The sequence below is a fragment of the Cetorhinus maximus genome, chromosome 2 (assembly GCF_964194155.1).
Source record: "Cetorhinus maximus chromosome 2, sCetMax3.hap1.1, whole genome shotgun sequence".
NCBI lineage: Eukaryota > Metazoa > Chordata > Chondrichthyes > Lamniformes > Cetorhinidae > Cetorhinus > Cetorhinus maximus.
The window spans coordinates 140,651,072-140,666,148 of NC_135880.1; the positions used below are offsets into that span (position 1 = coordinate 140,651,072).

At 46.9% G+C, this 15,077-nt stretch overlaps 1 protein-coding gene across 3 annotated transcripts in view; it reads right to left on the reverse strand.

Annotated features, from left to right (window-relative positions):
• The window catches only part of LOC144698219 (uncharacterized), an 82,186-nt gene extending 68,537 nt beyond the window's left edge, over window positions 1–13,649 (reverse strand). The window contains exons 1-2 of one of the 3 annotated variants that reach the window (XM_078570203.1): window positions 13,520–13,649; window positions 6,678–7,548 (exon numbers count right to left, since the gene is read on the reverse strand). In XM_078570203.1, coding sequence (XP_078426329.1) covers window positions 6,678–7,406 — 729 coding nt within the window. In that variant the 5' untranslated portion in view covers window positions 7,407–7,548; window positions 13,520–13,649. Of the gene's footprint in view, window positions 1–6,677; window positions 8,106–13,519 lie in introns of those variants that run through there. The other 2 variants (XM_078570210.1, XM_078570199.1) reach the window with 2 other exon arrangements.
• Window positions 13,650–15,077: the final 1,428 nt, after the last annotated feature.

Sequence of the window (15,077 nt, forward strand, 5' to 3'; positions counted from 1 at the left end):
TATCCTGCAGTCAGTTCTTGTTAAAAGTTAGAAGAGTGATATCAGGCTGTTCCCAGGGATACACACCGAGACAAACATCAACTGCAGCTGAAGGATCATCAGCTCGGTGAAAGACGCTCTTTAGTCTGCCCGAAACTTGTTGGTCTTCCAGTGCAAAGAGTTGTCCCTGACCGAGTGTTGCAGACTGGCACATTCCAAGGTCCACGACTACGTACTGAGGAATGCACTAAAGCTTGGGGCAGAAGGCACAATGGGGAAAGGTCACTGTCTAAGACCTTTCTGCCATAGTGCACCAAGGGGATGGGACTCCTTGCGCCGTACAACTCACAAAGATTGTATGTAGTGAACACTAAGTGTATCATAATTGTATTGAAGCACCTCAGAGTGCAACATGATGTATGTCGATAACTCCAATGCCATGTTACTGTCTGACTGTCTATAACGAACATATTGAAATGACTGTAATATTCATTGATTGTATTGAAGCACCTCGTGATCCATGTGTAAAAGTTGAATCTGATTGCACTTTTTGTGATGGCCATTTTGAAATGTTTTGTAATGTTCTTTCAGATATTTTATGAATAAAGTATATTTTCCAAAAAAAAAGTTATATCACAAGGCAGTGCGAGGGCGCGCTGGAGAGATCAGAGTGCGGGGAAGCTTCAAAAAGTGACATCAGCACAAAGGTGGGAGCTGATTGGTGAGTAGTGGGTAAGTGTTTTTCTCCAGTTTAAAATAGATTAAGCTAAGGAAAGGTAAGGGTTCTAGTTTTTATTTAAACTACATAAATAATTTAACATTTTTTTCCTGTATTTAACTTAAAGTAAGGGTTTTTTTTTAAAACTAGAGGCAGGGCAGCTCAGTCCTATGTTATGTGCCGCCTGCAACATGTGGGAAGTCCGAGACACTCCTTGTGCTCTGACCGACCACGTGTGCAGGAAGTGCTACCGGCTGCAGCTATTTGAGCCCTGAGTTTTGAAGCTTGAGCGGCAGCTGGAGGCACTGAGGTGTATCCGCGAGGCTGAGAGTTTCGTGGATAGCACGTTTTTAGACATGTTCACCCCACAGCTTATGGAAGTGCAGACAGAGAGGGAATGGGTGACCACCAGTCAGAAGAAAGGTGTCAGGCAGGTAGTCAGGAAATCCCCAGGATGCATCGCGCTTAAGAACCATTTTTCTGTGTTGGAAAACAATGAGAGTGACGGTTCCTCTGGGGAGTGCAGCCACGCTCACGGCACTGTGAGTGGCTCAGCTGCACAGGTTGGCGGTGGGGGGGGGGGAGGAAAAAGAGGGGAAGAGCAATAGTGGTAGGAGACTCGATAGTAAGACGAACAGACAGGTGTTTCTGTGGCCGTAGACGTGACTCCAGGATGGTATGTTGCCTCCCTGGTGCCAGGGTCAAGGATGTCATTGAATGGCTGCAGGGCATTCTAAAGGGGGAGGGCAAACAGACAGAGACTGTGGTACACATTGGAACCAACGACACAGGTAGAAAGAGGCATGAGGTCCTGCAAGCAGAATTTAGGGAGCTAGGAAACAGATTAAAAAACAGGACCTCAAAGGTAGCAATCTCTGGATTACTTCCAGTGCCACACGCTAGTGGATATAGAAATAGGTTAGTCCAGATGAATGCGTGGCTGGAGAGACGGTGCAGGAGGGAGGGCTCTAGATTTCTGGGACATTGGGACCATTTCTGGGGGCGGTGGGACCTGTACAAGGCGGACGGGTTGCACCTGAACCAGAATGGGACCAACATGCTTGCGGGGAGGTTTGCTAGTGCTGTTGGGGAGGGTTTAAACTAACTTGGCAGGGGGATGGGATCCTGAGAGGAAGTTCAGCAGGGGGAGATGCACAGCCAAAATTAGAAGAGAGAGCAAGTGAGTCTGAAAGGCATAGAAATTATAGGCCAGTTAAGGCACAAGGGAGTTTGGCAAGGTTGGATGGTATTTATTTTAATGCAAAGAGTCTGACGAATAAGGCAGATAAGTTGAGGGCACAAATTAACACATGGAAGTATGATGTCATTGCTGTCACAGGGACATAGTTGAGAGAGGAGCAGGATTGGCAGCTCAGTATTCCAGGATATCGGGTCTTCAGGCGAGACAGGGAAGGAGGTAAAAGAGGAGGGGGTATTGCAATATTGATCAAGGAATCAATTACAGCAGTAAGGAGGGATGACATATTTGAAGGCTCCTCAAATGAAGCCATATGGGTAGAACTGGAAAACAAAAAAGGAGCAATCACATTGCTGGGAGTGTACTACAGGCCCCCAAATAATCAGAGAAATAGAAGGGCAGATATATAGGCAAATTTCAGAGAAGTATAAAAATAATAGGGTAGTAATAGTGGGGGATTTCAACTTCCTCAACATTAACTGGGTTAGTCATAGTGTGATAGGTTTAGATGGAGCGGAATTTTTAAAATGCATGCAGGAGAGTTTTTAAGCCAGTACGTAGAAGGTCCTACAAGAGAGGGGGCGGTCCTCCACTTAATTTTAGAGAATGAAGCCGGGCAAGTGGCAGAGGTATCAGTGGGGGATCATTTTGCAGATAGTGATCACAACTTTGTTAGATTCAAGGTTGTTAAGGAAAAGGACAAAGATGGGCCAGAAATCAGAGTTCAAGATTGGGGGAAGGCCGATTTTAATAAGATCAGATATAGTTTGGCCAGAGTGGACTGGGAGCAGCTACTTTTACGTAAATCTGTGTCAGAGCAGTGGGACTTATTCAAGAGGGACATAGGGAGAGTACAGGGCCAACATATTCCAGTAAAGACAAAGGGTGGGACCAACAAATCCAGGGAACCCTGGATGTCGAGGGATATACAGGATTGGATAAAGAGAAAAAGGGAGGCTTATGGCAGATACAAAACAGCAGAAGCCCTCGAAGAGTATAGAATGTGTAGGGAGGAACTTAAAAGGGAAATTAGGAGAGCAAAAAAGGGGCATGAAAGAACATTGGCAGGTAAAATAAAGGAAAATCCAAAGCTATTTTACAAGTACATTAAGAGTAAGAGGATAACTAGGGAAAGAGTAGGGCCCATTAAGGACCATAGTGGTAATTTGTGTGTGGAGCCGGAAGACATAGATAGGGTTCTGAATGAATACTTTGTGTCGGTGTTCACAAGTGAGAGGGATGACGTGGGTATGGAAATCAGACAGGAGGACTGTGTTATAATTAAAGAAATTAGCATAGAAAGTGGGGAGGTTCTAAGTGGTCTGGCAAGCTTAAAAGTAGATAAATCTCCAGGCCCGGATGAAATGTATCCCAGGCTGCTGAGTGAGGCAAAGGAGGAGATAGCAGGGATGCTGGCAATAATTTTCAATACCTCTCTGACCACAGGAGAGGTGCCAGAGGACTGGAGGACAGCCAATGTGGTACCGTTATTCAAAAAGGGAGGAAGGGATAAACCAGGGAACTACAGGCCAGTCAACCTAACTTCAGTGGTGGGGAAACTATTGGAAGCAATTCTGAGGGACAGAATTAATCTACACTTGCAGAGACAGGGATTAGTCAAGGACAGGCAGCATAGTTTTGTTGAGGGGAGGTCATGTCTGACCAATTTGATTGAATTTTTCGAAGAGGTAACCAGGTGTGTAGATAAGGGCAATGCATTTGACATAGTCTACTTGGACTTCAGCAAGGCTTTTGATAAGGTTCCGCATGGGAGACTGTTAACAAAGGTAAGAGCCCACGGGATCCAAGGCAATTTGACAAATTGGATCCAGAATTGGCTGAGTGGCAGGAAGCAGAGGGTGATGGTCAAGGGGTGTTTTTGTGATTGGATGCCTTTGTCAAGTGGGGTTCCACAGGGATCGGTGTTGGGTCCCTTGCTGTTTGTGGTATATATAAATGATTTAGACTTGAATGTAGGAGGGTTATCAGTAAGTTCACGGATGACACGAAAATTGGTGGGGTGGTAAATAGTGAGGAGGATAGCCTTAGATTACAAGAGAACATAGATGGGCTGATCAGTGGCAATTGGAATTTAATCCGGATAAGTGTGAGGTGATGCACTTTGGCAGTACAAACAAGGCACGGGGATACACGATGGATGGTAGGATCCTGGGAAGTACCGAGGATCAGAGGGACCTTGGTGTTCATGTCCACTAGTCCCTTAAGGTAGCGGGACAGGTTGATAAGGTGGTTAAGAAGGCATATGGGATACTTGCCTTTATTAGCCGAGGCATAGAATATAAGAGCAGTGAGTTCTGCTGGAACTTTATAAAATGCTGGTTAGGCCACAGCTAGAGTATTGTATGCAGTTCTGGAATCTGCATTATAGGAAGGATGTGATTGCACTAGAGAGAGTGCAGAGGAGATTTACCAGGATGTTGCCTGGGCTGGAGTTTTAGTCATGAGGAGAGATTGGATAGACTGGGGTTATTTTCCATGGAGCAGAGAAGATTGAGGGGGGACATGATTGAGGTGTTTAAAATTGAGGGGCATAGATAGGGTAGACAGAAGGAACTTTTCCCCTTGGTGGAGGGATCAATAACCAGGGGGCATAGATTTAAGGTAAGGGGCAGGAGGTTTACAGGGGGTTTGAGGAGAAATCTTTTCACCCAGAGGGTGGTGGGAATCTGGAACTCACTGTCTGAAAGGGTGGTAGAGGCATAAACCTCATAACATTTAAGAAGTATTTGGATGTGCACTTGCGATGCCGTGGCATACAAGGCTATGAGCCTAGTGCTGGAAAATGAGATTAGAATAGTCAAGTACTTGCTTGACCGGCACCGACTCAATGGGCCGAAGGGCATTTTTCTGTGCTGTAGACCTCTATGACTATGACATTGAACAAGTATTTTGTGTATGTCTTCACTGTAGAAGGGTCTGGAAGGGTCCTATCAGTTGGAAAACTGCAAATGTAACACCAGTATTCATGAAAGGAGGGAGACAGAAAGCAGGAAACTATAGGCCAGTTAGCTTAACATTAAACATATTCAAAGCTGAGTTAAATAGATTTTTGATTGGCAAGAGAGTCAAGGGTTATGGAGGAGCAGCCAGAAAAACGGAGTTAAGGTCACAATCTGATCAGCCATTCCCTTATTGAATGGTGGAGCAGGCTCGAGGGGCTGAATGGCCTCCTCCTGCTCCTAATTATTGTGCTCTTGTCTTGGTATCAGTGACAGGAGATATCTGCAACTTAGTAAGAATGTGCATTTACAATTTATCTATGCCCATGTGAGATTCCATGATACACACTAAAAAAAGTCTGGATGTCTCTGGTCTAGGGCTAGGACAGATTAGTTTACTGTTTCCGATCACCAGTTGCTCTTTCCAACAGCACGTGGCCGGTATTAAACTTCTCCAATACATTAGATATCCAACACAGTGCCATAGATAAAATCATACTATGTATATATGGAGTAAAGCCCCAAAATGTTAACTAATCAGCCTACATTTTGCAGGTACGCACATGGCAGCCAAAAACCTTGCCCATGGCTAACATGATTTGGAAAGACATGAGTGCATTGCCCAAATTTCCACCCATTGGTTTGAAGGGCTTCCTGGCTCCTGGTAAATTAGAACATTACATCCCCTGCAGATGCTAAATTTACTTACTTCCAACAGACAAGTGTCTTTACCACTTGCAACATATGGTCAGAGGGTGGATTAGGGCTGGTGTATGAACTAGTCACATTGTCACACCTGTCAAAATTGGCCAACACCAGCCATGGACCAAGAGCATCCAAGTGTTTATCTTAGTGAGTCCCTTGGTGTGTACCAGGAAGTCTGATAAGCACAGAGAAATTTAAATGCGCATACCCATTAAACTGCAGATGTCTCCTGTTATTGATACAGACAGGCCCTGATGTTCTGACTTAAGATTTACCTACCAACAAGACAACAGCCCCTTTCTGAACCTCCCCAGGCCTACAATTTAAACTGGGCAACCTAACAAGCAACAAAGTTAGCACAAAAACAGAATTACCTGGAAAAACTCAGCAGGTCTGGCAGCATCGGTGGAGAAGAAAAGAGTCGATGTTTTGAGTCCTCATGACCCTTCAACAGAACTAGGGTCGTGAGGACTCGAAACGTCAACTCTTTTCTTCTCCACCAATGCTGCCAGACCTGCTGAGTTTTTCCAGGTAATTCTGCTTTTGTTTTGGATTTCCAGCATCCGCAGTAGTTTTTTTGTTTTTAACAAAGTTAGCACTGTGTGTAGACTGAATTCAAGAGTATTAACCCAGAATTTGAATGCAGAACTGCCTGCCTCTAGCCAGACCGAATCAGATTACACATTCCAAGCAGAATGTTGAATGAGTGGTCTCCAGTTACACCTCCCACTTCCCAGCCTTGTCTTGCACACCTGTACACCGGTGAATACGTCAATGCCAGTAAACGAAGCCCAAATTTAAACATGAATTCCCAGAGATTGAAAGGTGGATTACAGGGACTCAGGGGGAAGGCACTTTGAGAAGTCCTACATAGCACTCACACTGTCATTCACTCCAACCAGCAGCTCCGTGTGCAATGCTGATCTCTGTCACCTCTCCGTTCTGTCATATGACAATACATCCAGGGAAAAGGACAAAAAATGCAGCTCAAGGAAGTTGCCCAACAGTTTCGATGCTCGGTTGCATGGACTGAAGAAACGGGAATACTCTCAATAACTACCAGGTCTGAATGAATGGTTAAGAATGCAGCCCCCGCCCCCCAATGCTTTTACTCTACCTCTGGTGAAGAGCCTGGTTTCTTCTTCAGCTCCTCACATTTCCGCAGCTTGCAGATTTGGTGGCCGGTTTTGCGGTTCCGGCAGCTGCTGCACTCTCCGCAGTTGATGAGCCTCCTGCAGGGTGCGCACAGCCCGCACCTTTTCCTCTTCTTCTTGGCCGGGTGGCCGCCGGCAGCCGGCGCCGGGTGGGACAGGGGGCAGTCTGGCAGGCTGGCCAGCTGCAGTGCCCCGTCTGCCATGGCAGCCAGGGCTGCGGGGGAGTGCAGGGCGGTCATGATGATGATGCCCGGGGGGAGGGAGATGGCCCCCAGAGGGGCGGGCAGGGCGGAGAAGGCGCCGGCCCCGTCCGCCGGAGGCAGCAGCAGCTCGCCTGAAGTTTGCCTGGGCTCGGGGGGCGAGGGCGGGGCTGGGTCAGTTGGCAAAGTGCCCAGCAGCCTCCCTGGGCCGCGGGGGTCACTTCTCGGAGTCTCGGGAGTGCACATGGCAGCCGCTTTCCTCTCCCAGAGCCGGCCGCCGCCGTCATTATTCCAGAGCGATCCTCCTGAGCGGCCACTCGGAAAGCCTGGCGCCGGCGGACACTCCGCCCCTCGGCCAGTTTGGCGGCAATTCGCGGAGAGCCTGGAACTTTCATCCTCGGAATCAGAGTCCACCACCACGACGCTCACTTCGGCCAGCTTCTGCTCGTCGCCAGGTTTCCGGGTGCAGACAAAGCCTCTTCCAGCAGACATGGCTCAAGCAACGGCGAGACAGACCCTCAGCACCCCCCCCCCCCAGGGGAAGTGCCCTCACCGCCCCAGCCTCACAAGGTGCTGTCGCTCTGTCACACTCTCGGCTGGTTACATCTTTTCTTCTTGGAAGCTGCTCGTGGCGCTGGAAGAAAACACACAAGAGGCTAGTGTTAAAATCTGGAAGCCAAGATCTCTCTCTCACACACACACACACACATCCCCAAGGCAGGTCATTGTTATAGTGGAATTGGGCACCGCGAGTTTCTTCTGGTCTCGGAATTTTAGAGGGGCGAAGTTTTGGATTCCAGCTTTCTCAAAGATGGTCAGGGGTAGAATGTGGAGGGTCATCTGGAAGCCCTGAGGCGCTTTTAGTGGCACAGCCTGCAGCCAGTGGAACCCACCAGCAGCACAAGAATGTACACAAAACCCAGCGCTCACATCTGGTGCTGCAGAAGCCCATCTCTTCCTGGCCAAACAGGGAGCAAGATGCGGAGAGAGAGAGAGAGGGATATTTCAGACATCACTCTCGGTCTTTATCTCAGAGAGCCACATGAAGTTTAAGCCCGTTGGTATCTCGGCGCTGATACCAACAGATCTCGGTGTCCTGACTTAGGGTTTAACCACCCTAGTGGTTAAACTAAATAGTCTCAGGACTATTTCGAGTTAAAAGTCAGTATATTAAATTAAGTTACGATTCAATTCAATCCGCACAAAACACAAACGGAGAATAATACTGTTTCTTGCATGGTATGCCAGACAACGGAGTTAAGTTAAAAGCAAAAAAACTGCGGATGCTGGAAATCCAAAACAAAAACAAAAATACCTGGAAAAACTCAGCAGGTCTGGCAGCATCTGCGGAGAGGAGCACAGTTAACGTTTCGAGTCTGAATGACCCTTCAACAGAACTGTTGAAGGGTCATTCGGACTCGTAACGTTAAATGGAGTTAAATAAGGCATTTCAGTAATATTCACATGTAAAATGTTGCAAAGGTCGCATTTGAGTCCAGATAGGGTGTGAGGGGTGTAAACCGAAAAAGGCAGTAGCAGCTCACTTGGTGAATCCCAAACACGGTGATCTGAGGAAAGTTAGAAATCAGATATTTAGCTTCCTGCCTACAAGTGGAACACAAGCTCATCTTGCAGAAGTTTGAAGGAGACATCATTTCCCAAGTTTTAGGACTAACTAGTTTAATTGATTTTGCTCTCTGTTAAGGGAATTTGTCTTACTAACTGTAAGACAAAGAATCCAGCAAAATCATAGAAATTTGCAGCCTGTTCGAGGCTCATCGTGTCCACGTAGACCGATAAGCAGCCATCCGGCCCAATCTCACTTTCCATAGCCTTGTCGGCGCTTCCAAGAGCACTATGAATTTCACTGAAAGCTGTGTTCTATGCAACAACATCAGCAACTCGTATATCTATGATATCTTTAACATAGTAAAATGTCTAAAGGTGCTTTGCAGGAGGTAATCAGACAAAAAGTTGACACCAAGCCACAGAAAGAGAGATTAAGACATGTGGCAAAATGCATGCTTGAACAATTAGGTTTTAAGCACGTTTTAATGGAAGGGAGAGTGGTGAAGGAGTTTGCGGAGGGTCTCCCTGAGCTCAGGGCCTTGATGCCTGAAGGCAGAGCTGCAATTGGTACCGTGAAGCAAATGGGGAACGCACAAGAGGCCAGAATTGGAGGAATGCAGCTTTTGCAGACGGTTGTAGAGCTCGAGGAGATTACAGAGATAAGGGAGGCTGGAAATGTAGGAAATTGGACACAAGGGTGAGAATTTTAAAATTGAGGTGTTGTGGAATAGCATTCAATGTAGATCAGTAGTGGTGACTGAATGGGACTTTGTGTGAGTTAGAAAATGGATAGCAGAGTTTTGGGTGAGCTCAAATCCTTTGCAAACCTCTGGGCAAATCCTGAAACATGACAAACCAAATAAGAAATAGAAGCACAAATGGGACGGAGTTGTCTGGGCTTCAAGGATCAGACTGTCAGGGCTCCCAAGCTATACATGGCTTCAGAGCTGCTGATTTCACAACCCTACTCTAGGCTGAAGGAGAAGCAAAGCGGCAATGGGAGAACTAAACAAAGGAAATTTCATTGATTTCAATATATAAAGTAGCGTTTGGGAGTAAAAAGTTTGTCATTGGCAAAATCTTACATTCATTGGCTATTCAGAATAAACAGAAGACTTCATTACCACAGTGTTCGACCGCCCAATAGTACCAGGCATGGGCTTGCAACAAGCCAGTTGTATTAATTTCTGTTTGTTCAGGTATCAATCCAGTACCTGTCCCTGTGGTACCCATTTTTCACAGTTATTGCCAGTACAGAACAAGATAATAAATATGGGCAACATCACCAAAAGAGATTAACTGGTCATTCATCTCATTTGTTGCTAGTGGAATCTTTCTGTGCACACATTGGTTGCTGGCTTTGACTACTTAAAAAGCAATTCATTGGCTGTGAGGTGATGTGGTATGTTCTGAGATTCTGTAAGGTGCAATATAAACACAAGTTTTTCTTTCAAAGGGCTCTGTTGTTTTCTGATTTCACTTTTTTTAAAAGAAGGAAGAACTTGCATTTGCATAGCATCATACACAATCCCAGGGTTTCCCAAAGTGCTTAAATGACAATAAAGTACTTTTTGAATTGTAGTCATTGTCGTAAACTCAGCAGCCAAATTACACACAGCAAAACCACACAAACTGCAACAATGATACTGACCAGATAACCTGTTTTATTGAAGCTGCAGGGATAAATATTTGCCAGGATTGCTGGGAGGACTCCCCTGCTCTTCCAATGGTGCCATGGAATCTTTTACCTCTACCAGAAAGGGAAAGTGGGGCCCTGGTTTAACATCTCATCCTAAAGATAACATCTCTGAGAATGCAGCGCTCCTTCAACCTGGATTATCTGCTCAAGTGCCTACAGCGTAACTTGAAATCACAACAGTTTAACAGAAACAATAACGCTGCCACTGAGCCACAGCCAGAATTATGTAGAACAAAGTATACCTGACCATTCTGTGTCTTTCCTTTAAAATAAAATGGCTACACACCCAAGAGCAGAAAGTGCCTACCGATGGTACTCACCTTGGAACTTTGCAGCATTCACATTGCTTGAAACAGGTGACATCTCAGCCACACATGCCTCTCAGACAGTAATCAGTTTGAGAGTAGAAATTCAGTGTAAATCATTGATTGCAAGTGAGGAGGGAGCAGAGTAGATGAGTCAGCTGCTGCTGTGCAAAAGTACAGCACTGCCACAGGCTAGGTTACTTTGTGATTCTGGGTTGGAAGGGGAATGAAGAGGACAGGGTCATTGATGAAACTGGAGAGCAAGACAGTTATCTCATTCCACAAGACGATGCAAACTGGGCAGGCTAGATACACAGATTCTACCACACAGTTGGATAATGTTATGCAGCAAGAGACGTCTGCTCTGCAGACTGCCATTGAGCAGCATCCAGCATCAAATGCTCTGCAGGGGACACCTCAGGCATGGAATCAGTGAGCACAGTAGATGCATCTCACAGAAATGATTCTGCTGCTGATGCCAAAGCACTGAGGCCCACAGGTAAAGAGGCACTATAAGTCAACTTTGATGCATTTTGAAACATTGTCAGTGGATTTGAAATTCTGAGAGTCTTTGTTATTGGTTGGAAATAAGATGATGTGTCCACTGTGTGCAGGAGGTTCCAAATATTAGTCAGTCCCCGGCCAGCAATCAACATTGGGAAAGTGACAGCGAATACACCGCAAATCACATAGAAATATTACATGAGGTAGAACAGAGTCCATCAGTTCAAACAGCTTATTCCAATGTGCAAAAAGCCAGGCCATTTTAGTTAAAATGTATATACAAAGTTCTGCTTCCTTGCAGACAAGACCTCGAAAGAAAACAAATTTAATCAGTGCCTGGCACATCTGTGGCATGTAGAGCACAGTCTGATTGCAGTTGGTCTCACATTACAACTTTTCTTCCCGAGACCTGCTTTATTGCATCTTATGCAGATGCAGCTTTCAGTGGAAAAACTGTGCATCCAACAAATTTTATTTGTGTTACTTGGGTACAATCTCACACTGTACTAGAGAGAAACGCACATCAAAATACTATTTTAAGAAACTAGAAATTTACACTATTTTATTCTTGCCAGACCTGTTGTTGTGAGATTTTGGCAGAGGTGCCACTGGCCATAATTGGAGCAGGTAGCCCATGCCTTTCTGAAGCTATACCACCTTCTGTCATTTCCCTCAAACAACTGGGAAAGCTTTAATTCCCTCAACGTCTATACATAGACAGCCATCCATGCAAAACCTGCATTAACTTTCAAAATATTTCACATAGAGTTCATATAGCATCTAAACACTGAGGAAGCATTAACCATTACTTTTGACATGGAGGGATGAGATGGCAGAAAGAAGATGGGCGGGGGAGGGGTGGTAAAAGGGAGAGTAGGGAAAAGGCCGAGAATAGAGTGGGTGGGGGGGGGTGGAAAGAGGCTAGGAACAGAAAGGACAAGGAGAGAGACAGCGAGAGAAAAAGACAGAAAGAGAAAGGGAATGATAGGGAAAGTACTTAATAAGAGAAAGAGTGCATCAGACAGAGACATAAGGGTGTCAAATTCAGATTTTAAGAAAATAATTACAATCAAACTATGCTGATGTGCTAGGTTTCAACATTTCCTGCAATCTATACGTTGTATGATTTGAAGTTACATGGCATTATCAGTGAGTACACTTAGAGCATGTGCCCCTTTGTAAGTGTACGTTTTCTTGTTCTGCATGTTGAGCATTGACAGGTTGACCACTCCTGCAACCATGTAACACTGGATCTCAAACAACTAGAGGAGGGAAGGTGAACAATGGTTTATGATTTATTTCACCAAGAGGAGATGGAACAGACTGGCCCAGGACACAAGATAGACAAGATCAACAAATTCAAGAGGGAGTGTCATCACTGTCTGCTGAAATCATTAACAATAGTTTTTTTTCTCTAAAACTTGCTTTGTTCAAATCACAAGATCACAATATCTTCCCAGTTCTGTATATTCTATAGCTACCAGTCAGCAATTTAACATCTCATTTAAGCACCTCTAACACTGCAGCATCCCTTAAAGCTATCAGCCATGGCTCAGTGGTAGCACACATATAAGTCACTCCAGTTCATGAGAGTAAAATCTAGACCGACTCGTCAGTGTTGTATCAATGGAGTGCTTTACAGCCAGAGGTGTCATCTTTTGGATTAGACAGATACAATTTTGAAACTGTCTGCACTCTCAGGTGCATGTACAAGATACCATGGCACTAGTCAAAGAGCAAAGGGGGGGTGGTTCTTGGCTAATATTTACGCCTTGACAACCATCAGTTAAAAAATAATAATTTATCTTATTGCTGTTTGTGGGCTCTTGATGGGTGTAAATTGGTTGGCACGTTTCCCTATATTACAATAAGTGGCTACGCTTCAAAAATACTTCGGTGGCTGTGACGCTCTTTGGAGCGACGTGGGGGAGTGTTTGGAGCAATATAACTGCATGATTATTCTGGCAACAACTGACCCACACACAGTGATGGAGTGCTTGAGGCTAGTCATGCAGAAGACGGCCAGTCCCGGCTATCGGACTCCCCTTGAGTGCACTGTTTAGGAAAACAGAAGGAGTACTGCATATTACAAACCCAATGGAAAAGGGTAACAAAAACACTGAGCTTCATCAGAAAGCGAAAGGAAGAAAAAGCAAGTTAACAGTTATCTTTACAGGTGCTGAAAGGCATCCTAGGATGTACTAATTGGAAATACTGATCTCTTTTGAGTGACCGATGGTAATAGGTCACCTTGTTGAAGCCAGGACCAGAGTCTGGTCAGTACCGATGGGTGACGGGCTAGGGACTGGGGAAGCTGGACCAAGAAAGCCGCACTCCACACACCCAGCAGCCAAGGGCAGGAGGTGCTGCCACCGGCCAGCGCTTCAAGCACCAGCCACGGCAGCTGGAAGGAGACAGGAGGCGGCGGAAGCGAACATCACCCGTTCGGACACTGGACCACAGGCTGGTCCCGTGTCAGAGGGACAGCCCCCGGTCAGCTGGATACACACTCTTCACCCAACTCTTACCGAGACCAAACTCCGAGAGCTCCAGGAACCGAAAGCAGTTGGTCAGCGCCTTTTCCCCTCCTCCTTTGCCCGCTCCGCTTCTCCCCTCCCCGGCTCCGCGCTCCCCGCCGGGTTTTGTTTTGCTCCATCCCGTCTCATGTCTCTCTGTCCCGGAGTCCGAGCAGCCCATTGGTCCTCGGCACTTATCCCTCCACGCTGATTGGAGTGTCTGATATTTATGCCGTAGTTCTGATTGGTCACTGCCCATGTGCAGTCCAGGTTGGGGTCCGGAGAGCGCCTATTGGCTGTCCCACTGTGTTGGATATGGAGCATTCTATTGGACGTCGTTTCAACTCAATGCCCACAATGAAGTCTCAGTCAGCGATCTCAGCAAGGGCAACAGGGATTGCATAGTGAGTAGGAAATTGGACAAGTGGCCAAGAGGATGAACAGTGGGCAGGACATTGAGCAGTGAGCAGTACGGAGAGCAGAGGGCAGGACAGTGACCAGTGGGCAGGACAGTGACCAGTGGGCAGGAGAGTGAGTAATGGGCAGGACAATGAGCAATGGGCAGGACAGTGAGGAGTGGGCAAGACAGTGAGCAGTGGGCAGGACAGTTCACTGTTTTGCCCACTGCTCACCGTTCTACCCACAGCTAACTGTCCTGCCAACAGCTAACTGTCCTGCCAACAGTTCAATAGGCAGGACAGGGAGAAATGGGAACTACACTGAGCAGTGGCCAGGACCGTGAGCAGCGGGCAGGACAGTAAGTGGAATGCAGGAAAGTGAGCAATGGGCAGGAGTGGTAATTGAGAAGGACAGTGAGCAGTGGGCAGGACAGTGAGAAATGGGCAGGACAGTGAGCAATGGGCAGGACAGTGAGCAGTGGGCAGGACAGTGAGAAATGGGCAGGACAGCGAGCAGTGGGCAGGACAGTGAGCAATGGGCAGGACAGTGAGAAATGGGCAGGACAGTGAGCAGTGGGCAGGACAGTGAGCAATGGGCAGGACAGAGAGCAATGGGCAGGACAGTGAGCAGTGGGCAGGACAGTGAGCAATGGGCAGGACAGTGAGAAATGGGCAGGAGAGTGGGAAGTGAGAAGGACAGTGAACAATGGGCAGGACAGTGAGCAATGGGCAGGACAGTGAGCAATGGGCAGCACAGTGAGCAATGGGCAGTGAGCAATGGGAAGGACAGTGAGCAATGGGCAGGACAGTGAGTAGCGGGCAGGACAGTGAGTAGCGGCAGGAGAGCGAGCAGTGAGCAGGACAATGAGCACTGGGCTGGACGGTGAGCAGCAGGCAGGACTGTGAGCAGCGGGCAGGACAGTGAGTAGCGGGCAGGACAGTGAGTAGCGGAGAGGACAGTGAGTAGCGGGCAGGTCAGTGAGTAGCGGCAGGAGAGTGAGCAATGGGCAGGACAGTGAGCACTGGGCTGGACGGTGAGCACTGGGCTGGACGGTGAGCTGCAGGCAGGTCAGTGAGAAGTGGGCAGGACAGTGAGCAACGAGCAGGATGGTGAGCAATGTGCAGGACATTAAGGTGTTGGCCTGGCAGTGACCAGTGAGCAGGACAGGGAG